General features: G+C 41.3%; 1 protein-coding gene across 1 annotated transcript in view; it reads right to left on the bottom strand.

Annotated features, from left to right (window-relative positions):
- The window catches only part of lrp1bb (low density lipoprotein receptor-related protein 1Bb), a 222,588-nt gene that overhangs the window by 94,879 nt on the left and 100,037 nt on the right, over positions 1–27,672 (bottom strand). The window contains exons 8-22 of the mRNA XM_047337429.1: positions 23,666–23,888; positions 21,960–22,152; positions 21,677–21,820; positions 20,183–20,419; positions 19,509–19,689; positions 16,175–16,394; positions 14,839–15,028; positions 13,531–13,653; positions 13,066–13,206; positions 11,392–11,517; positions 10,361–10,474; positions 7,297–7,377; positions 6,905–7,075; positions 5,616–5,798; positions 1,855–2,055 (exon numbers count right to left, since the gene is read on the bottom strand). Coding sequence (XP_047193385.1) covers positions 1,855–2,055; positions 5,616–5,798; positions 6,905–7,075; positions 7,297–7,377; positions 10,361–10,474; positions 11,392–11,517; positions 13,066–13,206; positions 13,531–13,653; positions 14,839–15,028; positions 16,175–16,394; positions 19,509–19,689; positions 20,183–20,419; positions 21,677–21,820; positions 21,960–22,152; positions 23,666–23,888 — 2,528 coding nt within the window. The remainder of the gene's footprint in view (positions 1–1,854; positions 2,056–5,615; positions 5,799–6,904; positions 7,076–7,296; positions 7,378–10,360; positions 10,475–11,391; positions 11,518–13,065; positions 13,207–13,530; positions 13,654–14,838; positions 15,029–16,174; positions 16,395–19,508; positions 19,690–20,182; positions 20,420–21,676; positions 21,821–21,959; positions 22,153–23,665; positions 23,889–27,672) is intronic.

The following is a 27,672-nucleotide window of genomic DNA, read 5'->3' on the forward strand; positions in this document are numbered from 1 at the left end:
ATGTGTGTGGGAACTCTTGTAAGACAGTGGTTTTTGGCTTTTTCACACGCCACTAATTTTCAACAAATTGCTGAATCTAAAATGTTTTATTTTTGAGCATATTGGAAAGCTAGCACACTTTTTACTCACACTCAATCGCTAGAGATTATAAAGCAAGCACATTGAGGAACAATCTAATGAATATTAAGGTGTTGAATAATGAGCATGCTTGAATACACTAGGCTGTGTGGATTCATCTGGGAATGAATATCTTTTATTTCTGTCACGGCTTCAAAAAGATCCTAATTCACTTTTCCTTTTAAAAGTGATATCAAGATGGACATGTCTTAACATCGTGCTTTTTGTCCCTTTCCCACCCTGCGCATCTGCTTCTTGTGTGAGGCTGCCAGGTCAAGATGAAACAGAATATTGGTGAAAATGAAACTGGTCTGGCCTCTTTTTTTTCCCGCACCGTCATTAAGACTCGTGGCTTTGTGTGGACGCCGTAGCACCCTCTCAGCAGCGGGAACGGACCATGTGGTCATAGTTGTCAATGTGAAGGGCAGGAATCCTGCTGAGCTGTTGCAAATCAATTAGATCCTCAAGGTCCTTCTGAGCACATCCTAACTGTCTATGTGCAGGCAGAAGCCCTCTTTTCAGCTACAATTACACAGAAACTCAAGGGTCCAGTGGGGGCCCCCATAGGCATGGTTAGACACACTTTAGAAAATTAACCTCCGTGTTTACACTGAACACTTTAAGAGATTAGATGGCCGGGGCTGGTCACATGAGATCCCTGTCTTCCCTTTATAGGCTGATGGACAAACATTTTCACATTGCCATAATGTTCTTCATGTTCTGTCCCTTTGGTCTCTGAGGCAAAAGGAATGGGCTCTTTGTCAGGCTCTGAGCTGCTGAACGTGATGGAGAGGATGGGAGCATAACTTCACTGGAAGATATTTCTCAGCATCCCGTGATATGATATTAGATGCAAAAATGAGCTGAGATGATTCGCAAGTGCTGTGAGCAGCCTCAGCAGGCAACATTCCCTCAAACTCTACAGTTAGAATTGGAGGAGGTGACGCAATAGTTTGACATTCTTTTTAACTCCAGGCCGATCTAATGTAAATTACAACGAGTGCTACATCGAAACTTTAGAGTTTCAGAGAAAAATGTGCTGCTGACTTAATTTTCGATGTAATGTAAATGTGGTTCATTTATTAGTCACCATTTCATTTTTTTCCTTTAAACAGTGCCACCAACTTCAATGTTTCTATCTTTACAAGAGACGACAAACAAAGGAGCTCAAACAGAGTTGGGGCACTGCAACATCCACAATGTCGAGTCCCTGGATTTTATCATTTTTCACAGGATTTCTCAGTCTTTTCACTTAAAAGTGATTATTTGCCCAAAATTTATCTTTAGAGTATCACACATTCACCTCCTTTAGGCTTGAAAGGTGATTATAAAATCTTCCTTATGAAGACAACGCTACTGTCAGATTGAATTTTGGTAACAATAGATGTCAGTGTTGACAGTAAGTAGCAAAAAAGATCATATTATTACAACTTATAAAATGTGTAACGTCTTACTTTTCAGTCTGTCACCCTTCTGTGGAACGCAGGAAGTCTATTATACTATTAGAACATTATGTCAAAATAGGGGACTGCCCAATGTGCCCAACAGTTGTCTCCTTTGTAACTCGTATCTGCATGAGTCCCTTGTAGTGAACATTTGTGTGATGGCTCTTCCAGCAGCTCATTTCTGGCAATCACATGCATGCAATGTTCTGAAATCCACATACTTTGGGCAATGTCGTGTTGTTGTTTTTTTTGCGTAATGCTAAATTTTACAGGATGGCAGATGCGACATTACCACAGATGGGTCCTTCATCCGAGCGGTCGGCACAGTCCACTTTGCCATTGCAGATCTTGTCAGGAGTCAGACAGACAGAGGTGTTGTTCGCACAGGGGTACTTGGGTGGCTTACAGACCGCCGACTCACAGGATTCTTCATCCGATCGGTCCTCACAGTCAATGTCCCCATCGCACACCCAGCTCTTAGTGATACACTTGCCTGTAGAGAACGAGATGTGGAGATCAATTCATTTTCTCGTTTTAGATTGGACAAATGTTGCATTTCTCAGTTTCTTAGTCGTATCCTTCGGATAAATCTGAGATGGCAAAAAGCCCAAGCTTTTTTTTCACAGGGGGCCTCAATCAACAAACTCTTTCTCGGTTGTGTGCTTAATGCTAGACTTTGTGGGGGGGGGGAGAAACCCCACTGAAGATCAATATCGCTTGTGCTGACAGCTGCACCAGAGTCTAATTCCGTCAGTGTGCAAGTTTGAAATAGGTGGAAACACACAGGGGGGTGAGGATGTATCATCATTTTTTTAACTCTCCCAGGTGAAGCTTGGATCGCAGCATATTACAATTTACAGTTGTTCCATCAAAGCTACGTCGTAGCGTTTTGAGATCCCACTGGTTTGTGCTTGGTGCTGGATCAGTGGAAACTGATGTGGGAGGCTGAGGCAACTACACAGGAGTGTGTGGATCGTGTTTTTTTCCCAGGTATTTCTGTGTGTTTGTTTGGTTTCATAACATTTTTAAGCTTTTCAGCTGTCCCTACAAAAATATAGTCCCATGACATTTTTTTCTAATGTTCTGAATGTGATGCCAGAGCCCCTGCAAACCGAAAATGGAAAAGTTCTTTGATATTCCAGTGCAAAAGCTTTTCCCATGCAAGTATGGGTGACACAGAAATGTTCCATTTTAAGCTTCATCAAAATATGTGTGTTAGTGGTAATGCACAAAGATAAGGAGATTAATCATTTGTATATAATTTAATTAATCAGTCTTGATTCTGGCAATTTCACCTTGGACGACAAAGCAAGGAGGGGGAAAAAAAGCACAACTTCAATCTGACGAGATGAGTGTGTATGTCTGCAGAAGGAGCAAGAGGGCCAGGGGATGTAGATGAAGAGGGGGAAAAAAATCACTGGCTCTCAGAAAAGTTTATCAAACATAACCATAACTTATTAGTTTGCATAGATAATATATTTGATATATTTACATATTGTGTTCTTTCTAAACATAAAAAAAGCTCAAACATCTGAAAGTTTTAATCTTTAATTCAACAAAACTTCAGCATATCCACAGATTGATTGCCTACAGAGCTTCAATTATTCTGCTCTGGTAACTTTTTATTTTTATTAATGTTCTTTGTTCAAACAATTTGTTGACATCCTTTATATGTTTTTGTTTTCTAACTCAGAAAATATTATTCATTGAAGCCTGACCATGCTTTAGTTGTTGCTTTCGTGTTGTTCTTTGTTTTGGACATTTTTATAGGAATTTATTTGAATTTCATGTTTAGTTTGATGAATGAATTAAGAAATGAAATGCAATACACCTGTAATGAATCCTAGTACACAGTCCAAAGCACTGAAACCATGTGTGGTAAGTGTAACAGATGCACGTGGATGGAGGTAGTGGCAATGCTTGTTAGATAGTTAGAAACTTTGAGTATTCAGAAAATATTCCCCACACACATATTGCCCCATTTGCTTAACATACAGTAGATTCCCATTTTTGACTCAAAACATGAAAAACAACATTTCACCGTTACCGTTACCGTTTTCTTCTTACACTTATGGACAACACAAAGTTTCTATGCATATTGACAGTAAACCTCAACACATATCTCCTTTAACAAAAAAATATATTTTCCCATAAGAAATCAATGTCAAATGTCAAATCTGGTTCCTGTGTCCATCCGATACATTTCAGAGAGGCTGAAAGGTGCATTTCTACAAAATGTACCGCTGGATAAATATCTACTAGTGTGATCTTCTTGTCTCTTCAGCTATCCAGTTCCTGTTTTCTTGTTGTGTATCATTTTTTTTCCACCAACGTTAACACGTAACATTACACAACTGTAACAAAGGTCCTCCACTTTAAAATTTTCCTCATGTTGCCATTGTCAGTAGAGTCTGTTATCACTGTCTTATGAAGGAAAAATAAAAATAAAATACAAAAGTAGAGCACAACCTTTCCCCGTTCTGGAACAGAACAGTTAAGATGGCTCTATTTGTAAGTATTGCCAGATAGGGCACTCTTTTATCCTGAGGAGGACAGGAGAAACTGCACCAGTGCACAGGGGTGTGACACAGCACAATCAGAGTGAATAATAATTGTGTGGCCTAACCAACCCTTCATCTTGCATCATCGCCTCCATTCTTGATAATACTGTCAAGGGATGAGTGGAATACTGCGGAGCTAAAAACAGAAAGTGACTGAATCTCTTTCTGACCTTCTCCTTACATTTGTCGAAAGAAAGCGCATGCCGGGTTGGGCACACGGGCTGTGAGAAAAAAACATTCAAATGGTTTCTCCTAATTGGTTGAACAAGTACATGCAAACTTGGCTGCATTGCTTCAACGGTGGAGATTAGTGAAACCTCTGGAGCCCATCAGAGACTGAGGCTTTTAATGTGAGGAAAGACAGCCATGGCAGCTTAATTTATAACTCATGCATACAAAAGTTATTCATAAAATGAAAAAATATACTTTCCTGGCATTAAGATAATCTTTGATTTAATTTGTTGAAAAGACACTGGTTATTGAAGCTCATTCAAAGGGTATACGAAGATTAACATAATTTTTTGCTGGACTACAACACCGCCAACCAGTCCAGTTGCAGTTCCAATTCCATTTTTCCTTAGGTATGTCCAAAACCATTGTGTGTGTGTGGTCATGTGAACATATGACATTTGACCACCAAATCGCATCAGTTAATTTCTGGAATCCAAATGAAAATTGATGCCAAATTCAATGACATTTCCTCAAAGCAATTGTGAGATGTCAAGGTGCCCAACAAATGGGTACATGTTGTGTGTGCCAAATGTAAAGGAATTCCCTATGGGCATTTGTGATTAATCACCTTGACTTGTGAACTTTGACCACCACCATCTGATCAGTTGATTCTCAATTCCAAGCAAATGTTTCTGCCAAATTGGAAGGGATTCTGTCAAAGTGTTCCAGATACATTGCATTCATTAGGTCAATAAACTGCTTTGTGAGGTCCCAGTGACCTTGACCTTTGACCACCGACATGGAATCAGTTCAACCCTCGAGTCCAAATGAACGTTTGAACCAAATTTAAAGAAATTCCCCCCATGGCGATCCTAAGATATTGCGTTCACGGGAGTGGGACCGACGGACGAACCACATGCAAACACTACACCTCTGGTTATGTCTGTTGCCGCCTGTTATACTGCATGTGAACCAAACATATCAACTAAAAGATCCAACACTAAAACGTATGTCTAAAATGTTGATATTCCAAAGGTGATTGAACATTTACAGGTATCAATTATTTAAAATCTAAAATGTGAATAGTAGTATAGCAGTAATAGCAATAGTCTATAATCGATTATGGTCCGTCACTGCGTGGATGCTGCATCGTCCACATCCTCATCACGATGCATCGTAGAAACAATTAATTTCAAGACCCCTATGTTACAGGGGGGGGGGATAAGCTTTACCTTTAGTACCTTTAAAAATAGCTCTTGTCAAATACATATTTCACTTCTGCTGCTTATCGCATCAGTTAGCAGTGTATCGCATTCACTACCTGTATCTTTGCAGGTAAACTTGGCCTTGGGGTCACACATCCTTCTGGTGCCCTCACAGTCCTTCTCATCGCTTCCATCCTCACAGTCCTTGTCTCCGTCACATCTCCAGCGCTCAGGGATGCAGGTCCCATCTGTGACGCAGTGGAATTCCTCCCCGCTGCACTCAATCACAGATGGCAGCACTGGAACAAAAGCCATTTGACAATTACTGCTTCACATATCTGCGGCACACTGTCACGGACAACGACAGACAGTATTGAACTGCTATCTGAAAAAAAAAACTTTTCAGTCTACAAAATATTTATCTTTGCAAGCAGGGCACTTGCAGCTGTATTAGGTCAGTTAGTTCCAAAGAGGGAGGCTATTTCACTTGGAGCGTTTAGGTTTTATGTCCCTAAGATGTTTCTGTCTTTTTAATGACTCTGTTCACTATATCTTTGTCCAGCGTAGGTTGATTACAAATTGAAGACACTGGTAGCACAACACCATTATGTTGTATGTGTTGCATTGCACATATCCTGTGGAGATAACGGATGCTAAATGGCTGCGAGAAATTAATCATTGAAATGATGAGTCATTTGAGAGGAACAAAATTGTATATTCACACAACATAATAACATGAGTTCATTTGAGTCATGGTGTCGTGCATTCTGTATACATGACGTTTTGAAACTGATTAACCATTTGCTTAACATGTATAAGTCAAACCACATTTTCCCAACAGTCAGAGCAAAGCTGAGACGGATTCAGTTCCCCTGGGGTAAAAGCAGCAGCAGACACGGGGGAGTGGAGAAGCCTGCAGCTCCCATCAGGAAACGGTTTGATGAATAGTCTACACATTCTAGTGACAAGCGAGTGGGCTGTGAGTTTTCTAAGAGCTTGCATGAGGTTTCTGTGGTAATTACATTCAATGATTCAACTGCTTTTGGTAAAATTCCCATACCAAACGGAGACTAGACGGGATTAGTCACACGTGAGTGTGAAAACAGTTATTGGACTCAAGCTGACTAATTGTTGAACTTGTAATTACCAAACTGAAATGTAAACATTGATTAGAATTGTGGGAAAATCCACCCTTATAAAAGTGCTGCCAGACAGCTCATAAGCCTGACGGTTTAATAAATAATAAGATAAACTCAAATACGTGAATAAAATGCTTCTTAATTCTAATATTTGATGAAAAAGATGAATGATTACAAACTCATCTTGTGCTGGAGAGGATGTGTTAAAAATATGTCTCAATATGTCACAGCAATTTTTTTTAAAAAGGTAGTGCTAGCGTTCTTACGTGCTGATCCACCTCTGCAGGTCGTGTTCTCATCACTGAAGTCTCCACAGTCGTTGTCGCCATCGCAGGCCCAGTGGTCTGGGATGCAGCGGCCACTGGTGCACTGGAACTGGGTGTTGGAGCATGAGCGGATGCAGCCCACTTCATCGCTGCCATCTCCGCAGTCGTCATCTACACACACACACACACACACACACACACACACACACACACACACACACACACACACACACACACACACACACACACACACACACACACACACACACACACACACACACACACACACACAAAATAACTCGTGAAAGGTGTGACCACGCACACACACATGTATCATGGCGGATGGATTGAGATTTTATGCGATGATCGTCTTCAAATGCTCCGGCCTTCACCTGAATCACAATGCCAGTTCGCACTGATGCACCGTCCATTGGAACAGCTGAACTGGGTCAGGGCCTCGCAGGTGGGGAAGGCTGGAAAGGTTTGTAAAAAAAAAAAAAGCAAACATCAATGGCAAGTCCAGTCCATCAGAGAAATATTGACACATTTTGTTATTTTGAGTAAAATTTAATAGAAAGCAGCTTGGTTCTCTGGGAACTGGCATGCGTCCACGTGCTAAAACGTTATGCCAACGTGAACTCTAAATTATTAGGATGCGAGTAAGTTTAATAGTATGGACAAAAGTAAATTATCACATTATCCTAGTTTTATCAGTGGGTGATCTTACTGTGCACGTATCATGCTAATTAGCACTGAGTGTGCTGATAACATACTTGTAGCCACCTCACACTAAAAAAAACAAAAAACAATCCCACTGTCCCACAAAGAGCTGCGACCCAAAGTCCACATGATGAGTCTATTCAGTGTGTTGCTAATAAGAGTCTGACACTACAATGAGCCGACTCTACGTTGGGTATTCAAGGCAAAAAAGGGAAAGAATGGATTCATCTGTATATTCTTATCTTGTCGGTGATGTGAATGTTGTAATTAACTAACTGACTTTTTTACAGTTGCCATGCAATGACAGTCACTTTTTTCATTTCTGAAGTTATCTGAACAGCTTCTTTTGCACAACTTTACAAATCTGTCGCCCACATTTTGCTGGTGATCTGGATCAGTACATTGAGACAATAAAAATGCACATCATACTGGGCTATATACTAGTTAAAACTCAACTAATCACTACCACTGCAGTCAGCCAATATGCAATAAAAAAAAAAGAAAAGTTACTGACATATCTTACTCTTTTTTTTTACCATGACAACATTGCAGAGCAGATCATTCTGCCGTCACTGCAGTCAAGGAGACTTCATGAACTAAAGTGCTCAACGTTATAGCATCAGTATACGTTACCAGTGTTGCAGTTAGTATTAGACAACGGATTGTCCTACATTTTGTGGCCTGATGACATTGTCAGGATCAACAATTGTTTTCCCGTCAGATACCCGTCTTGTTTCAGATTTTAAGATACTGTATACACAGTACTTTTCAAATATCCTCGTTGGATGCCTGAAGCTTTATTGACTGCAGTATGAAATGCAAGTCGACTTTTGAATTGATTTGTTGGCATCTGCTGCCGGTGCCTGGGATACAGTGAGGCTCTGTCGAGGAGACATATTATCTTTATCAGACGAGTGTCTAATATTCTCCTCTCAAATTTGTTAGGTCTTACTGACAGCGCATGACCGGCTGGAATTTAACATTCATTAAAAATGAAACATGAACATCCATAAATAATGAAGGTTTCAAGTAAACAGTGAGCTTGGCTAAAAATGAAACACCAGCATCCATAAATAATGACTGCTGCAAGTGAACAGAGGGCTCGATATGAGACACCGTGTGACAACTACTAAACTACTGACAAACAAAATCCAAATTAGCATCAATCTCGGAAGGGGCCACCACTGAGCTTCAGGTGTTCCAAAACCCACAGTAGCTCCACCGAAGCTAAGTGAGCTGCCAGAGCTGCACAGTGGAGTGCCTATAGAGAAGTAATGCCTGAGGACACTCAGACAACAGTATGGGAGAGAATATGTTTTGCTGCACAGCTTGATTATCACCGAATGAAGCCGAGCATGAACTTTAATTACTGCTTACACCCTGGCTGTTTGTGACTGTGTATTGGAGCAGCTTAGGACACACAAAGGGAGGCTGGGGCGACGGAGCACGGTGCAGCGTTTGGCAAACATCAATCACTGTAACAGGCTGATTTCATACAAGTAGTGATTAAAGGGGAATCTTTAAACCGTTACCCCCATCTCTCAAACGTATGCTGGTTATTCATCCAGTTCCGACTTCCCCGACTGAAAACATCATTTTACAGCCTCAGACGTTCTTTCGGTCTTCTATAAAGAAAAGGTTCAATTCAACTTTAAAGAACTCTCCGGAGCTCAGGCCATCGTGGTGCGCGATGTATTTTTTCTCATCAATGTTGTTCAAGCTTAATCCAAAGAACAGAGTGCAACTTTTACAAACCAAAGCTGACAGATTGTATAATATCACTGAGACGCGACTTAAGCACAGTATTGCAATCCAAAAGATGCAGTTCACCCTCCCTCCGAGCTAATGCTATCAGTGGGGACATGTCTAGTTCCTGGTCCAAAGAACACAACATCAATAATTCGACTCCGAAAACTCTCTCAATAGAATGAAGCTGTGAATGTGAAATGGACTTGCAAAATATTCAAATAACAACATGATAAGCCGCTGCAAGTAACATTATTTTCAAGTGGTGCAACAACCAACAGGAATGTTAGATTAGACTTGCTTTAAGATAACAATAAAACATAACATAAAACAATTGTTTTTGATTGGCTGTCAAGGAATTAAACATGCTTAAAAGTATAAAGCTTATATCATATATCACTAATAACAGTATAGGCGCACACCAGCAACACTTATGTAAAATGGGAAAAATGTAACAAGATAATAGGTCCAATTAGTTTTCAAATTTTTTTTCCTATAGTGTTCTTTTAGTGCTCTCATCACATTACATCAAATTATACTGTGCTAGGGGGTTCACAGCACATATTTTCTGACCATCCATTAGAGGTGAAACCTGAAGTTTCCCTGTGTGACAATAAACTGCAAAATTATTGACAAGCTTCTGGCACAGTTGACTACATAAATTATGAAGTCCCATAGGAAGTGAGTTATGGACTTTAAGCACCTGATGGCATAATCATTATGATAGCAACTCTATCATTCCTCCGAGATGTTTTATAAGATAATTGAAAAAAAGAACATTTTACTCACTGTGGCTTTAATTCTCCTCCAATTAGGTACATCATTATCAACTGTGATGAGTAAACAAATAGGGACTGCCCTAAATGCCCTGATCAGTATTTGATTCATTTTACAAGCTTGGCCTACTTTACATTTTGATTCAGACAGAGCAAAGCAAACAGTGACACAAAAAAACGTTCCACCTGTGGTAAACAGCCATTTGTGACTTACTGCATGACATTTCATCGGACATGTCCCCGCAGTCATCCTCCCTGTCGCAGGTCCAGGCCTGAGGTATACATCGTCTGTTCTGGCAGGAGAACTGGTCGGCCTGACAGGGCTGGGCTGAAAATAGAAAAGGAGGAGCCACTTAATTCAATCGCGTGTTCATAAGTCAATGCAAGGATGCGCACAGCAGCTCCGATAATCACAGCAACACCGGGGCGTCGGTGTTTGTCCGGTACAAACCCCTTTATCACTCGATCACACAGTAAAGCACGCAAGGTCTTAAGGCCACTGAGAATGTGCTGCTGCCTGACAGACTGTCAGTGACATGCTGCTTGGCCACAGACAGCACACAACTGAGGTCTTGTTGATGCGGGCTGCGCATGTCGATCTGCCGATGGGAGAACGTATATCGCCATCTAATGCTCACTGATTGCTCATTTAAGGATAAAAAAAAGCATCAATGAGGAGGATGCCAACAATGTGATGTATTGCCTCTCGTATGTCCTACAACACTTTGATACCGGAGAATGCTCTCACACAATGAGAGTGATCGCACTCTACTGAAGCTGCTCGAGAGAGAGTCTAGGCGTAACTGTAATGACTGATTTGACAACGCGGCCGACCTCGTCAGGACTCTGATGAATGAAGTACCATCGGAAATTAGAGAATCTTATCACAAACGTCAATGAAAATGTTTCACTATTGTTTCTGTTTCTTGAATGTTTTGATGAATTATGTAAAACATTTTAAATTCCCTCACCGTACAGATGACAGACTTGTTTAATCTTTACTTCTTAATGTCTACATGACCTTGATGCACCAAAGTATATCAGTATCCTGCTCAACAGATGAGGATGAAACGGCAATATGTTGTGTGCGTTCATGTAACCGCTGATGTATGTAAAGCAAATAGAAGTGTAAAGATTTTGAAAATCAATCTGTGCAAAGAGAGCCAATGAAAGTATTATCATACATAAATTCAAATTGTTGAATCATCAAAGTGTCAAACTGAAGCTAGAGCAAGAGTGCATTACCTGTGCAGGTAGTGTTGGCCTCGTCCTCACTGTTACCGCAGTCATTCGTTCCATCACAAAGCCATCTTTTGGGAATGCAGCGATTGTTGCTGCACTTGAACTGATCAATGGGGCAGCTGTGATTGTCTGCAAAGAGATCAAAGATGAAAAAAATAAAATAAAAGCAACAAGTCGGTAAGTCACCTCGCAGCTCTCATGTCAAATAAATGAAAAGCTAATGAACACATTTTTTAAAAAGACAACCCCTTAATATTTAATCTCACCTAAAATAATAAAAACATGACATTTTCAGTTCCTGTAGTGACAGTCATAGTAAAGGCTGCCGGAATTGTTTTGTTAATATCATATAATAGCTTTCGGTTCTGCAGCCCATTTGACCTTTCTCAGTCCTACGGGAAAAAAGTTCATATATGTATATGTATTTTTTTTAAGCTTCTTACAATGATAAACCAGCAAGCGACTGTATATTTGGAAAAATGAAGGCAAATGTTTTAGAGAAGAAACTCGCTCGTGCTTTTCCTTGGTGGTTTGTCCTTCAATTCCTCCATAACTCCTGCAGTCTCCATAACATTTTATTACAGTAGTTTTAAGTATCTTTGCGATGTTTGTGGCTTGATTTTGTTTCTGTATATAAAGCCACTTTTACTAAATATTTATCAGAGGAGCCGGCAGCCAAGCTTCTTATTTTTCTTTTCATTTAGCTTTAATTGTACATAGACCATTCAAATTCATTAAGCCTCACACCTCATAAATCATACCAAATTAATGTGAGCAAATGTCGGTGTAGTTCTGAGATACTGCGACACGATGCAAGTGAATGATGAAATGAAATTTATTATTATTATTATTAGTATTAGTATTATTATTATTACCTTTGATTTTGAAGTGACTTAATTCCCTCATACCTAGTGTTTGGAAATATCTCAGTGCCAGAGGCCACAAGACTTTGCTGCACTGAGATTGAGTGCTTTGGTCAGACTAATTATGAAACTGTCTTGTGTCTTATCCATAGACTGTCTACAAAAATGGGCGTAGTCAAGGGGTCGGGAAAATGAAGCCAATGCGGAAGTGCCTGAAGCCTGTATTCTCTGGAATCTCCAGCAGAGGGCGACTCCACTGGTTGCAAAAATAAGTCATATTCTATAGAAGTCTATGAGAAAAGGACTCTACTTCTCACTTGATTTATAATGTCGGTAAAAATTGTGGTCTCATTTAGAGTGAAATAGACGATCAAGCACAATAGCATGGAAACAGGGTGATTGACGGCTGGTCCGTCCGCATGGCTGGCGCGCAGTGAACAAGCTCTCAGACACAGCCACTACCAATTCTACGTCTGGTTTAAAAATACGACAACACGGCGCTGTTCAAAATGCAAAACTCAAGGTGGGTTGCTACTTATCAAAGGCATTATTCGATCTCAATTCTAATCCAATAACAGGTTGTGAGAACGCAAACTAACCTCGCAGCAACAAAAATCTGACAAGTAATCTGCAAGTACTTGTTTAAAATTATAGAATTACCAGTTATGAACATAAAAGTTGTGAGAGAGAAAGGGCTTTCAATTGGTCCAAGTCTCTTCGTATGAGGGAATCAACATGTTCGGCAAATGTACATACAACAGATTTATTTTTGCAAGCATTGTGTTGAGCTGTCTATTTTTTTGAAGGTCCTCACAGCAGCGGTGGCTCTCCTCATCACTTCCATCCAGACAATCATCATCTCCGTCGCACTTCCACTCGGCCCGTATGCAGCGGTGATTGTGGCACTGGAACTCGTCGTTTTTACAGCGCTGGGGCTCTGAACCGCTGCTGGAGGCTTCTGGGGGGGGGGGGGCAGTGGTGAGGCAAAATCGACAAGAGACTTCTTATGAGGCATGCGTTTGGGGGAAATTATTGGCAGCGCTATTATAGCACATAAAAATGTTAACAATGTGTCATGACCCTATGTGTAACTAGTCTCACAACTGGGATTTGATTCATAATTTTGGTTAACCGCTGGGATGATTGCTCACTTGTTTATTAGCAGATTTGGATGTGAAGAGACAGAGTCATTATTCGATCTCTGTCCCACAGGATGAAGCCAGGATAACGGTGTACTGGGACAAGATGAGCTCGGGTCTGATTCATTATGTCCTCCTACCTGCACATGTGACATTGTTCTTCTCCAGAACCTGGTTGTCAGCGCAGGCACACACTCTGCCTCCTGGGATGGCAAGGCAGAGGGTTCCGCAGCCCCCATAATTCACACTGCATGCGTTGTCACCTGGAAAAACAGATCCCAAATAAGGACCCTTGCACATTTAAAGCAATTTTTTTCTAAATTCCACCTTAAGTGAGTTGTTGTTTTTTGTCAATTCTTCCTCTGTACACTGAACAGCAATCCTGAAAAAATTAATCATCTTAATGACACAGAACTCATTCCTTGTTTCAGAGAGACACGCCAGGTGTATGCAATGTGATCTATAACTATAAGGCAAGTGAATTATTGGAAACACTGTGGGTAAAGGACATTTGACAATTTTATCCTTCTCAGAGGAATAATTTGTCTTTCTGGACAAAGCTGACATTCCCCAAATGTAACAAGAGCGGGGGGGGGGGGGGGGGGGGGGGGGGAATACTGTCATATATAAAGTTAAGGCATAAGACACCTTTTGTCACTTTCATTTAACACAGAGCCCAAAGGCAGCACCTGAGCCAATGAGATAAAGCTCCTGGTTTTGTAAGAGCCAATCAGTAATACTCAAGAGGACTGGACAGTCAATTAATCTGTTCAGTGACATGAACAATGGAGACATGTCCAGTAAAAAATTCCCTGCATGCTGTGAACTAGACTGTGCATGCCATAGCCGATTGTGTCTGTGTCATACACTTGGTACGGCCCTTTCTGAAGTTCTGAAAGTCTTTTTTGACAATGAAACCAACTCTTGCCATGAGAATAAAGCACATCAATGGACAGTATGGAATTATGTTTCTCTATGTTTAGGGTAACAGCATCATTCTCCCCTGATTGTGCAGTGGCTGCCTGGGCTCTAGTTTGTATATGCCGATTGCGGAATAACAAAAGAAATGCCTGCTGTGATGACCTGTGCAGTTGTCCACAGTCAGCTGTATCCAGTGCCTCTACTCTCTACTCTCTGCTAACAGCATTAATCCATCATCATTTGTTCAAGATGTAAGCATCCCCCCTCCTTATTTACCTTTGGCGAGTGGAGCCCAAAGTATCTGTCAGTGCTGATCAATGCACTGCTTGTCACCATGACATTTGACACCAATTGGCATATATATGTAAATACTGTATATCACAGAGTGCCCTCCTTCGCGGAGAGGGCGGCTGGATACAGAGCACAGAGTGGATCTATTTTCAGTGCAAGGCAGCCACTCTCTCCATCGGGGAAGTCACGGTTCAGTGGCAGTGGCTGAGGCGGAAATGAAGAGATAGCTGGCGAACCTTGCTGACTCTGTGCGTCGTACACACGCAGGCCAAACAGCGGTGGTCTCTCACTCCGCAGCAGAGTGACATCGCTGGCAGACAGGTCCAGCTGGAAGACCGAGGCGTTCATGTACTCCGTCCAAAAGATGAAATTACGATAATGGGAGATTCCAAATGGATGGTTCAGCTCTTTTCCGTTGTACACCACCTGTGGCATGCGGCGAACATGCAGCGTAATCAAAAGATTAGCGAGAGCTACGGCCAGACACCACAAGCAACAGAAAAATCAATCATCTCAAACAGGGTTCTAGCTGTTTGAATATGGGCTTAGAAATGATTTGATCACAGTATATGATGAATGCGATTCAATTTCTTTACACAAATTTATTCACGCAGTGCTGTCTGCTTATAATAATGTTTGCTAGAAGCTTGGCATTGATTAAATAGCATTTGCAAATAATTAATTAGCTTAATATTCCAGCACCGCTACAGTTGACAAGAGCGTTTGGGGAAGAAGGGATGTTTTGTTTGCAGTTAACGTGTAGGAGGGTGGGAAGTTTCCAATCACTTCACTGCTTTGTAGATTAACAATGTGTCCTTGTTACATTACAAAAAAAACAAAAACAGGTTTGATTGCTGAAAGCACCAAATAGGAAGAAGGGGTCGTTTGTGATTGTCTCCTTATCGGTTTCTAAAATTGCAATACTCTCATTGTCAAAATTCCTCATTTTGCTCACACTGCACTAAACACCTGGTACCGAGAGAAGACAACAGACAGGCTGTAGAGAGACACTCTGCCAGGGGCTGACCCTCTCACTTCCATTTGTTCTTAGACAACGTAAAATTCACATATGAATAATCGGTTCACTTATTTTCCATGTAAACATTAAAATATAATCCACACTGGTATTAATTATAACCCAGACATGGATAATAGAGTAATGATGCATCACTATGAAATAAACATAACGTTATTCATGTTGCCAAGCAGGTGAAATCAGGTATTTTAATACAAGTAACCAGTAACCATCAGCTCTAAATCCAGATGTTTGCTTCTGGAATGACAGCTGTCAAAACCACCCACCTTGCTCTATTAAATCATTAATAAATTATTAAGGTAATGATCTGGCAGTTTTCAGTGTTTGCTGAACTTTTTTTAAGGATGTACTGTAAAACAACTACTCACGTTGACATATTCCAATTAATGATGTGTTTTTGTTTTGTTTTGCTTATCATTGGGTTGTTGAACTCCACCCACAGTCCTTTATTAAAATTTAACAAGCTGACTAACTTTCAATTTTCATAGAATAATAGCTTACATATCTCCTGCAAATGAGCACCTCCATATACTCACCATCCTTCCGGTACCATTGAGATGGATCTTCTCGATGTGATCGTAGTAGGCGTCGCACCAGTACATGGTGCCGGTGCCATGGTCCAGTGTCAGTCCGTTGGGCCACAGCATGTTGGAGGTGACGAAAATGCGACGGTTGGATCCGTCCATCCAGGCTTTCTCTATCCGCCCTATGCTGTCGTTGACCTCGTCCTCTTCCCAGTCCGTCCAGTACATCCAACTGTTACACAGAGAGAGTCATACAGGTAGGCATTAGTATAACAAGGCATTTCTTCCATTTAGATGGGACAAATTTGTCATGCAGCAACATCCACAGATCATAACCTTTGAACTAGCACTCATTATACCCCATGTTCAAACTAAGGCTGTTCATAGCAAAGCCGTCTTCTCCTCATTCATTTGACACACTGATGTTCAGTGGTTTTCTTTGTCAGTCCCCCACTGACCTCCTGCTTTGATTTCTTATCAGTCAATATGGTTTATGTTTCTTGTATGAGGACCTTCTATTGTTCAGAAAAAACTGTTTTAACATCAGTGTATTTCCAGACTGCAGTGGAAATCAACCGGGATCTACATATCCCATTTGTAAAACAAAATAGTAAAACATGCCTGGTATTCAAAAGAGAGTGCATGTAGGCTTGACTTTTAACCAAGGCAAAGTTCGAGGTGTCCAACCTGGCATCACCAAATGGTACATACCATTTTTTCGAGCTTCACAACCCCCCACTAAACCCAAACCATGTGAAATTTCTAGCAACAATCTTAAAATACATAGACATGACACAAAACAATGTTGTAAGAGTGTAGTGCTATTTACATGCAATCCCCTGAGATAATGTTGATGGATCATAAAAAAAAGTCAGTGTATCTGCGTGTGTGAGACTCCGTGGACCAATGGTATTCGAAACATGGCCGGGCCAACACTTTGACGTGATCGGCTCTCTGGTAATCATGCCCCTGGGATTTACTCGGCTTGAGTGTTGCTGACTGAACCATGTGGCCCCCTGTTTCTCATCAATGATAGAGGGCTGGCTAAGGGAGGATGTAAAAGAATGGGATATGGAGGTGAATGAAGACCCACTCTGTCTCCAAGTCATCTTTACAACCTCATGAATCATTCAGTGGTGCTCCACACTGACATATGCGCGCGCGCAGACACAACACACGCTCGCGCGCAGACACAACACGCGCGCGCAGACACAACACGCGCGCGCAGACACAACACACAACACAACACACACACACACACACACACACACACACACACACACACACACACACACACACACACACACACACACACACACACACACACACACACACACACACACACACACACACACACACACACACACACACACACACACACACACACACAGCTTCTCATTTTCTGAATGTATCGTTCTCGTGATAACATTCTAGATACATTTTTAGGTTTTTGACCATTGGCTGTACAAAACAAGACATTAAGTCATTATCCTTGAACTCAGTGGATTAATTGTTATTGTTAGTTTCAGCCCTAGTTTCCATCAGTGCAATGTTTGATTGCCCTTATGATCAAATTGCTCAGAGCTGGACACAAAGTTGGACAAGTGTCAACGGTCCTATACACCAGAGCAGAGGTCGTCCAGAGCTGAAAAGCTGAGTGAAGCATCATTCGTGGCAAATGTTATTTGTTTGAAGATTTTGAGGTTCCTAATGTTGCAGAGATAGAGAGACACTAGCAGTCCTTATCATGTCAACACAGACTGGAGGTGGCAAACAGAGCAGAAAATTAGGCCGCAAGAATGAATTCAAGAAATCCGTTGGAGGCATCTCAGTGGAAGACGCCCTTCCTGTCGAGCAGATAGGGATCAAAGGACTGCCGGGTTCAGGCTGAATGCTCCCTCGGAAGCCCAAGAGTAGCTTTTCATACGTGCCATTCGAGGGGGCCGCTGGTAATATCTGTCAGGGCTGAAATTCTAAACAGAGGGCAGCATTTTATGTCTTCACTGGTCTGTTATCTCAGTTCAGTTGTTTTAATGTGTTTTTTTCATTTATTTATTCAAATGAGGAATAGATTTTATGTTTTGAAATCAATGTGTTGCACTGGTGTCGTGAGTGTCAATTTCCTTCAATATCCAGTCTGCACCACGGTGACACGTATGTGACTTCAATGTGAATGTTTGAATCAGCACCGTTATTGGGATGGAAAACAAGACTCAATACAAGATAGATGACAGATGGCAGACTTGACGATGCTGATATATGCTATACAGACAAATGCAAAGAGAAGATATCAGAACTTGTTTTGGTGTATGTGCCCACAGTATTTCCAGTGAAAAAGCTGTGTATAGCAAAACGTTGTGAACAACCCCCTTGAGGCTTGAAAAATAATCTCTGACTGCTATGGATTTGGTATGTGTTAATTCCATTTAAGCCTTAAAGTGTTAAAACTTAAGATCCTTAAGACACTCAATGCATTTCTTTGCAGGATCTTCTCTATATGTTAATTACCATCTCTGCTGGTTGGGATCCTGCCATATATACATTTGCACAGGAAGACTACAGAGATGATCTACGGGAACTAGAGAGATACAGCTATGAAAACAGGTTAACTAACAAATTGGTATCTGTACTTAAGGTTCAGTGAATGGGAGAAGATCTCTCTCTAAGGTTCTTTCATTTTAACCATACTGGTCAACATGGAGGTGGATTTTCACATATTCTCTCTTGAAATGTGCTTGAATTAATCATCAGTCAAACAAAGCAGATGACTGCTAAAATGGATCTTCAGTATTAACATTTGCAGCAAAGAGTGCTGCTTTTTACAAAAAGCACAGTAGTCTTTGGATATGGATACAATAATTGACCCCCTAGGAAAAAAAACTGAAATACACCTTTTGTATTACATAGTTCATCAGCAACACATTATGAGTCCATCCATCCATCCATCCATCCATCGTCTACCACTTTAAGGGTTTAAGGGTCGCGGGGGGGCTGGAGCCAAACCCAGCTAACCCATGCATACACGGGGAGAACATGCAAACTCCACACAGAAAGGCCCTGGTTGGTTTGAACCGGGATTCGAACCCAGAACCTTCTTGCTCTGAGGCGATGGGAAATTCTATCAAAGAAATACCTGATACAGACTCTGACAAAGCCTGCAAACCAGGACCTTTTTTCTCCAAATACACCCACACCCTGCCCACGTCCACAACATTATTCTCATACCCTTTCCTTTATCCCTAGCAATGCATGTTACATGGCTTGAAAAGATATTAGCCGCTGGCAACAGAATTTTTAGAATGTCTGTCATTGATGGTGCGCTTTTATTTTCGTTCTTTGACCTGACCTGTTTAGAGGGTCAACAACGATAGCCCGAGGGTGCGACATATTCCCTTCCAACAGAGTCTTTCTGGTCTGGGAGGCTCTCTCCAGCCTGGCAACGCTAATTGTCTTCCTGTAGCCGTCGTTGGTCCAGTACAAGTTATTCCCGATCCAGTCCACCGAGATCCCCTCAACATTGTCAAGATCTACAACAAAGTCAGCAGCAATGAATTCAACTGAAGCAACAAAAACAAACGTGATGTGATTACAAACATCATATCAGTTTAAAAAATGTTGGTTAGAGTGATAAAACAATGGGTTAATGCTGTGTCTAGGATAATGCAACCATCAAGTAATCAATATTAATTAAGGCAGTCTCCAACCGTGAACTATACGGTACATGTATGTATGTATTTACACTGATTGCATCATCTGTCAGTGGCATGAATTTAATTTAACTATGCGGTGCGTGATTAAACGCAAAACGTTGTTTATATAAAAAATACAGAATTGAAAGTTGCTAAAAGAAACAGCTTTTGGGCAGATTAAAAAAAGAAAGAAAGATACATATATTTTTTTTATGATATATGAAATGTAGATTGAGTAGAATAGGAGTTTTTAGATTTGCTTTAATCTTTAGTCAGCATAATCTATTATAGGCTATTACCGCACATCGTATAAAACAGCGTTTAGACCTACCATCTTTGAGTATCGTCTCTCTGTTGCTTCCATCTATTTTCTGCCGCCCAATGAGGAAACTGGTGGTGTCGGCAAAGTAGACGTGTCCCAGTTCTGCATGGTAGTCGATGGCGCGAGGGTTGACCAGGTCCATGATTGGCATCATGTGCTCATCGCTGGACTTGATGTTCATATCCAGGCCTCGGATTACCCCGGGACGCCCCTTGCCGTAGAACAGGAAGAGATTGTTTTTGGGCTCTATGAGGCGAGAGAGGACGGACCCGCTTTACTGTTATTGTCAATTAATTGGCCTAATTCATCAATGCTGATCCCAGCATTAAACCCTCTTACCGGCCACATTGTTCTTAAATGTGAGCCAGAGCCAGGGCTATCCATTCACCTTAATGGAGCCAGTAATCAGTGCCAATGACTATAGTCTGCCCCCTCAATCATGGTCCTGCTACATAGCCGCCTTGACAGTAAGAGAAGGAAACTGCCTGAGCAAACACACAATGGCAATACTTACCTTGGCTGAACACTACTTTTGATCTAGAATAACATGGTGTCTAGGTAGAAAGGCAAACAGAAGCCCAGAAAGCTGAGGCAGCTCCTCGGCGGCCCGCCAGTCGCTCAGGGGGCTGTATGTTCTCGAACCCCTTTGAGATCCTCTGGAGGGCCAAGAGGAGGGAATGAAGGAGGGCTTCCAGGGAGAAAAGCAGACCTCTCCTCGCTCCCAGCCCCTACCCCTGAGACTGGGATGCTGGGGGTGAGGACCACACATGCCTTGCTTCAATTCATCATTTTGTGAGGGAGAGACCGACTACCCAAGAGACAATTAAACATTGCGAGAGACCCAGATATCAAACCACACCGTGACTGCTGTATGAAGAAGCACTACCATTTAGCACTGAATCTCATTATGCTCAGGGAGCGGGAAGGCGCGAGCAAGAGAGAGATAGCTGGTGTCATCAGAACATCTCTGCAAGGGGAATAAATCAAATCTGTCACGCCGAGCCTCCCAGTGCTACATTACCCCGATCGAAACATGCTGGACCCTCTGATTGTGCCATCAATTTGATCTTATGCTTTTATTGTCAACTACACAATGTTCAGCAATTGATCAGAACGGTCAACAAATGCAGACAAACTTAAAACCTCATTATGACAACAATCAATCAGGAACGTGACAGGTCGATAGCGGAACGTTAGCTTTCAAATCGGCCTGCGTCCACCAGCGCTGATCTTTATCACTGTCAGTCTAAGGCTGATGCATGTTCAGCACACCCTCAGCTCTAATATGACACATGACCTTTATAGGCGAGTATCAAAGAGAGCAATGACGCATAACATCCTTTTTCAGGCATAAGTCAGGATTCTTATTCCTGAACAGCAGAGAGCACTCGCAATGACAGCACCTGAGAGGCGGAAGGGACATGGCTGTTTTTAAGGCCGCATGCATGTACCAAATTACACAATGATGGATCTATTTACATGCAATGTAAAACATGCACTGACTTTTGCAGGTCTGTCCATCAGAGGCCAGGCTGTAGCCAGTGCGGCAGCGGCAGGATCTGGACTTGTAGCTTCCACTCAGGAGGCAGATATGGGAGCATCCGCCGGGCTTTACATATGAATCCATTTCGCACGCGTGACTCCTGACTGTGGACAACATCAGAGAGGACAGAGACAACACGACAACATCATCATTATGTACTTAGACTCTGGTTAGTGAGTCATAACGTGAGGTACACTCTAGCACATACTTGTGCATATTAACCCATAAAGAAAATGCTCTTACCCCTTGGCTGAGTGAGTTTGTGGTAAATCCGGAGTCCTCTAGAATTCCCGAGGCTGGCTAATGTTGTGCTCTCCGCTGTGATATTGAACCTGGGGATCTGCAGCAGCTCCATGGAGGAACTCTCTTCGGAAGGGTTGGAGTGGGTAGCATAGAGGTAGTCCTCAAACACAGCTAGTGCATAAATGTATGACACCTGAAAAATAAGAAGGATCCATGGTGCTATTTTTTCTTTTGCTTCATCCCTGAAGCCAAAAATAAGTCAAACCACAAGAGGAATTAAAAAGAAAACATAACACAAATGAATTAATGAGAGGACTTTTATCTTTCGACATGCAGCGAGAATGCGGGGGGCGGGGGAGCGTGGTGGGGGTCTGCCTGTACATTTGGTACCCACACAGGGTCAAAAGCTCGACTCCAGGGGGGAAGCCAGTGGCCCTGACAACACAGCCTCCATGCTGCATTTAGCAGACTGACACCCACACACACACACTAAGCAACATGGCTGGATGAGCTGTATTCACAAGAAGTAAACCTCAGATCACCGGTTGACACCTCAACATCGGGGGCACCGAGAAACAAGCTTCAGAATAAATAAATTAATGAATGAATAATAAAACCACTCAACCATCCCTCTCTGTGGAATTTCTCAGCACGCGAATTAAACACTGCAACTTTCCAAATATTACTTCACAGGGATGTGCGCACCATGCTCGCATATTTACCTTCAACACATGTGATGCATTCTAGTTATTAGAATATGATGACAGGATAATCCAGGGAAGACAAAAGAAAGCAGGGTCTTGGTGATGAGCTGATGAGAAGTTTAATTAAGATCCTAACTTATCCACAACACTGGTATAGCACATTGTTGTGGATAGCAACAAAATTAAAGGCCATGTTGTGCAAAATTATTCCTAAGTATGACTCTATGGTTTCAAGAAATGCAATATTATAGCCATGATACATAAGACCAATCCAAAGACTTCCAGCCAATCAGAATCAAGTATTCATCCTGAATGTTATAGAGAATAAAAATGGAGAATATTTGGAGAGCCCAGGATTACATTTCATGTTTTACTGAGATGAAATTGAGCCAAATGTGAGGGAACTGAGTAGTATGTGCCAAGCATAATCAGCTTCAAATGGGGAAAAAAATACCTGAAAGCATCAGCAACAAAAACAGACCACCACTTTTTTGTGGGGAAAAAAAAGCAACGTGGCATTTGTCATGTAGCAGCAATGAAAAGAAGATCCTCCAACCAGGCAACAAGCACATAGAGATTATGCAAAGAACACCTGCATACAAAATAAGGTCCTGATAAATGGTGAATTTCTAGTCCAAGTTGTTTTTAAAGGAGTTATTTAATGAATAGTCATAATCTGTGATGAAAGGGCTCAAAAGTGCTCTACGAGAGAGAGACCCCTTGATATGCCTCAGTTCCTTCAAGATAATAAACCAGCTATTCCCCATTCAAAAGACCATTTTTCTATGAAAATGAAGTCTGAATTATAACATAAAATTAACACTGAAACACCCTCTCATGTCCAGCCTCAAAAGTCTCTCAAATCAAGAGGGCTAAAGTATTAATAACAGAAGCAAATTGTCTATTCAGATTCCCACTGACATAAGTCCACAATGGCCCCTCGTGACGCGGAGCCCACGGAAGACAAAATAAGCGTTGCTCGCATTGAAATGTGATACTCACTTGGCTCCCGTGCACAATGGTGTGCCTATTCCTGCCGTGATAATCCACCACGTCGATGTAATCCAGGTAGGCGTCCGCCCAGTACACCAGCTTCTTCACCACGTCCACTGCCACAGCGGTGGGTTGCTCAATATTATAGTCCACCAGCCGGGTCCGGTTGGTGCCGTCCATGTTGCATCGCTCCACTTTGGCCACGCTCCCATAGTCGGTGAAGAATAGCATTCTGCGGAGGGTGTGGAGGGTTAGATGACTGCGTATTACATGATGTTGTCCACTTAATTGTGAGAGTAGAGCCTAATGCCTTGCTCCAGATCTTGTAGTGTTTCGTCTATATACAGGAAGTAAATCACAACTACAATATGCACAGACTTAGTGTGGGATTATTCTAACTTCTTTCTGCCATGATGCAGCATGCACCCATTAACGCTTTAAATTTCAAGCTTAGAATGTCCTGTGAATAGTGATTATCCAGTCATAGCCTTGCAGCCATGTCTGTCATGACTTTGCCCACATATTGAAGTCATGTGCAGAGATGATGTTGGTTAAAGTGTCTAAATAAGTCACACTCATTTGTGACAGTACCGCCAAAAATTGGTTAATTTATTGGCAATTAATTCTCAGTGTAAAAAGCCTGCCCAGCACAACATGAAATTAAATTAGAAAAAAACATCCCAAAGATGTTGATATAAAATATGATACATTTTATTTCTTTCAATGTGTTAATTGAAACCAAGTACAGTACTAGTAATTTACTTAATCGCAAGAAATCTCAACCGACTTGTCAAAAGCCACAGCATTATGTTAGGCATTTTAAAGTGTGTCTTAGTGTTTACAAATGTTTTCCAGTGAAATATATATATACATATATATTCCATCAATTCAATAGTTTTGCCTGGACCAAAACAGGAGACTGACCAAACAACACTGTCATACTTAACATCAGGCTTCAACATTAGGTTTCTTTCAAAATGTATTTCCTGTTGCAGTTATGCTATTTCAATTACATCGCTGTATCTAGATATCCAAAACAAATAGCTGAAAACAGCATTGAGCTGCAACATTGGGTGTGAACTACAGAGGTGCTAGCAAACAACAAATTGAAATATATATTAAAGGTATATATTCTTAACATCAATATTCTTGTTCAAGTATTTTCAACAAGCAGACGCCTTAAAGCCTAAGCCACTACCATTGTCAAACTGAAGGAATTATTAGACTAAGGGTTTTTGTCAAATTGAATAAAGAAACACTCAACTAAAGGAGCCCATCATTTTACATCAGAGATAACAGTTCAATTTTCTTCAAGAGAAGGAAATTCTGCTGTGTGCTAAAGTTTGTACTTTCATTTGTGTTGGAATTCAGTTTGCTACAGTAGTAACTGCAGATTCTTGTAGTTGTTCAGAGGGTCCGACTCTTTGACGGTTTTCATAGATGTTTATTGTAAAGGGAAATTACAGCCTGACAAATGTAAATCTGAACAAACGCAGCTGAAGGAAATTATTTTCTACCACTGCTGAATGAGATGATAGAATGCCATTAGTTAAAGAAGCACTGAATTTGAAGTATACAGCATGTGTTGATTGTCAATCGTAACAGTAGACTTAGTCCTCTCTGTTCTATTGTGAGACGCATACAATTTTTCTTTGGTTCATTTTATCAGGACACATGAAACTAGTTGTAGCTGCAGAATTGACAAGCAGAGCCTCAGCACCATCCTGATCCCAGAAAGCTATCATTTGTATGCCACGTGGAGGGCGCACCTGTGTGGGGAGCTGAGCTCCTTGCTGACGCTGACAGTTTTCAGCATGGGCTGATCTGAGGTTCAAGGGGCAGCCCGTCTCTCCGCCGACTTGACTTGTGCAGATTAAGTCGGCTTCCCACTGCTCTCTGGCTGCAGCTCATTATCACTGGGAGCTGCTGGAGCTTTGTCCTCACAGCGCCACAGTAAGACAGCATGGACAGTGTTCCGTGGTAATGACTGTATGTAGTGCATACCTAGCAATTCCATCTATTTAAAGTGGCAGTGCATGGAATCGTTATGCTATGGTTAAAGGACATTTCAGATATCGTCCGATGTTGTTTAGCCCCATGTTGTAAAAAACAAATTAGACTAAATGCAACACCTGTTTTCCGTGAGTTACACCGACTCCCGTGTCTTTCAAAATGAACTCTCAAGCCCTCCTTATGCTTTCTGAGGCACTAAATAGTTTGGCTCCTGTGTGCATCACACGTTGTCTAAATGTGTATGTCTACTCACACACCCCGAGTTGCTTCTTAATGTCCCCAAATTACCACAAAGGAAATGGGAAATGCTGCTTTTATTGCCTTTGCCTCCACATTATGGGCCGTCTGTGTATCAGAGAGCAGCCTCACCAGGCATTTTAAGAAGGAATTTAGACACATTCTGATGCAGTTTAAATCTTGTTTGAAGTTAATATTCTATACCTCTTTTATATATTGTTTTGGTTTATTTGTATTTTTTTTGTTAAACCTTTAATTTTTTTGTAGTTAGTTTGTGTTTCTTCACCCACAGGTTCAAGAAATGACAAAACAGTTGCATCATTTCCTAAAACAATGATTCAAATGAGTGTCTTCTGAACTGGAGCCCCTCTAATTAGAACTACATTGTTAGACAGTGCTACAAAACTGGAAAACTGGACTTTTACAAGAATAATTTATAGCATCCTTTTCTGATCTGGCACCACAGTGGTTAAAGGGTGGTTAGGCTGAGGAATAATTGGTCATAATCAAACCAACACTAACTATTGGTTGTTAACAGCATCATCTAGTGTCAAAGTGATTTACTTTGTTGATTAAATATTCATTTCTAACATATCCCTAAGATATTTTGTGGTTCTAAGTCAACAAAGTATCCCTATAGGCTGGAGAGTGGGCATATTTCTTTTAAACCAATCACAATCATCTTGAGTGGTGCTAACCCCAGCATGCAGTGATGGTGATAGTTACTCTGTCAATTTGGTTTTGCAGAAAAAAAGAAAAAAACAAAAAGAAAGAAAACAGAAAACAGAAAAATATGTATGTGGAATGTGTGATTGCAAAGATCCAAATCTTTGTCAAATATTTGCTGTTGTTTCTCACGGCGATGGGATTTTGGATGAGAGGAAGGTCTAAAGCCTCATCTGGCAAGTCAGGGTGATACAGTACCAATGTCACACTCCTCCTCCCGTTGCTCCTGACAGTGTAAAAACAATGTAAAAAAAATGTATCTCACAAAAAAATGTCAGGCCAAATAATAATCTGGTCCCAATATCACCATAGTCATGGCCTGCCACTTCAATAAAATAATGTTTTTCTTTTTTTTTTCAGGTTTTAGCATTTTATTGGCATATTTCATCATGGTAAACTGTGCGCAGTAGTTGTTAGGAAAATGAGCTCACCCCGTGAGAGCAGCTTCAAAGTGTTTATACAGGTTCCTGTCGATTAGTATCCTGTTATAACAGCGAACAGTGCAACGTCACCTGTGGGCTGCAATACTCTCTAATTTAATATCTCAATGACTGTCAATCACATTGACCGGCTCCTATATCAGTCATGGAGCGCTTCCCTCGTTGCCTTTATTCTGTTCCAGAACAGATGACAAATCACCAACAGATGTACTTTCATTATTTTGTAATTGTTTTTGGTCCCGCTACGACTACTGACAAAATTAATCTGTTAGGTTTTTGTTTGCTGATTTCGGATGAAAGGACTTGAAGCGCCGCAGAGTGAGACTCTTCTCTTGGCGCTTTAGACTTTACCGCAAACAAAAAAGCACGAGCAGCGGTGTATGGCTGTTTTAAGGGCATTGCATTATTCTCACACATGCGACTCCTTTTGAGCAGGTGCCAGTCTGAAACAAGCAATCCATGCAGTTTTGTGCTGTTAAGAGTTGAGTGAATCCGACTCAGGATATCAATCAAACAAGCCTCACATAAAAACAGTAAAAAATACTTTAGAACAATAATGTGAAAACTGTTCCTACACCAACATGACAGTGACATGTTTGA

The sequence above is a fragment of the Scophthalmus maximus genome, chromosome 14, assembly GCF_022379125.1.
Source record: "Scophthalmus maximus strain ysfricsl-2021 chromosome 14, ASM2237912v1, whole genome shotgun sequence".
Taxonomy (NCBI): Eukaryota; Metazoa; Chordata; class Actinopteri; order Pleuronectiformes; family Scophthalmidae; genus Scophthalmus; species Scophthalmus maximus.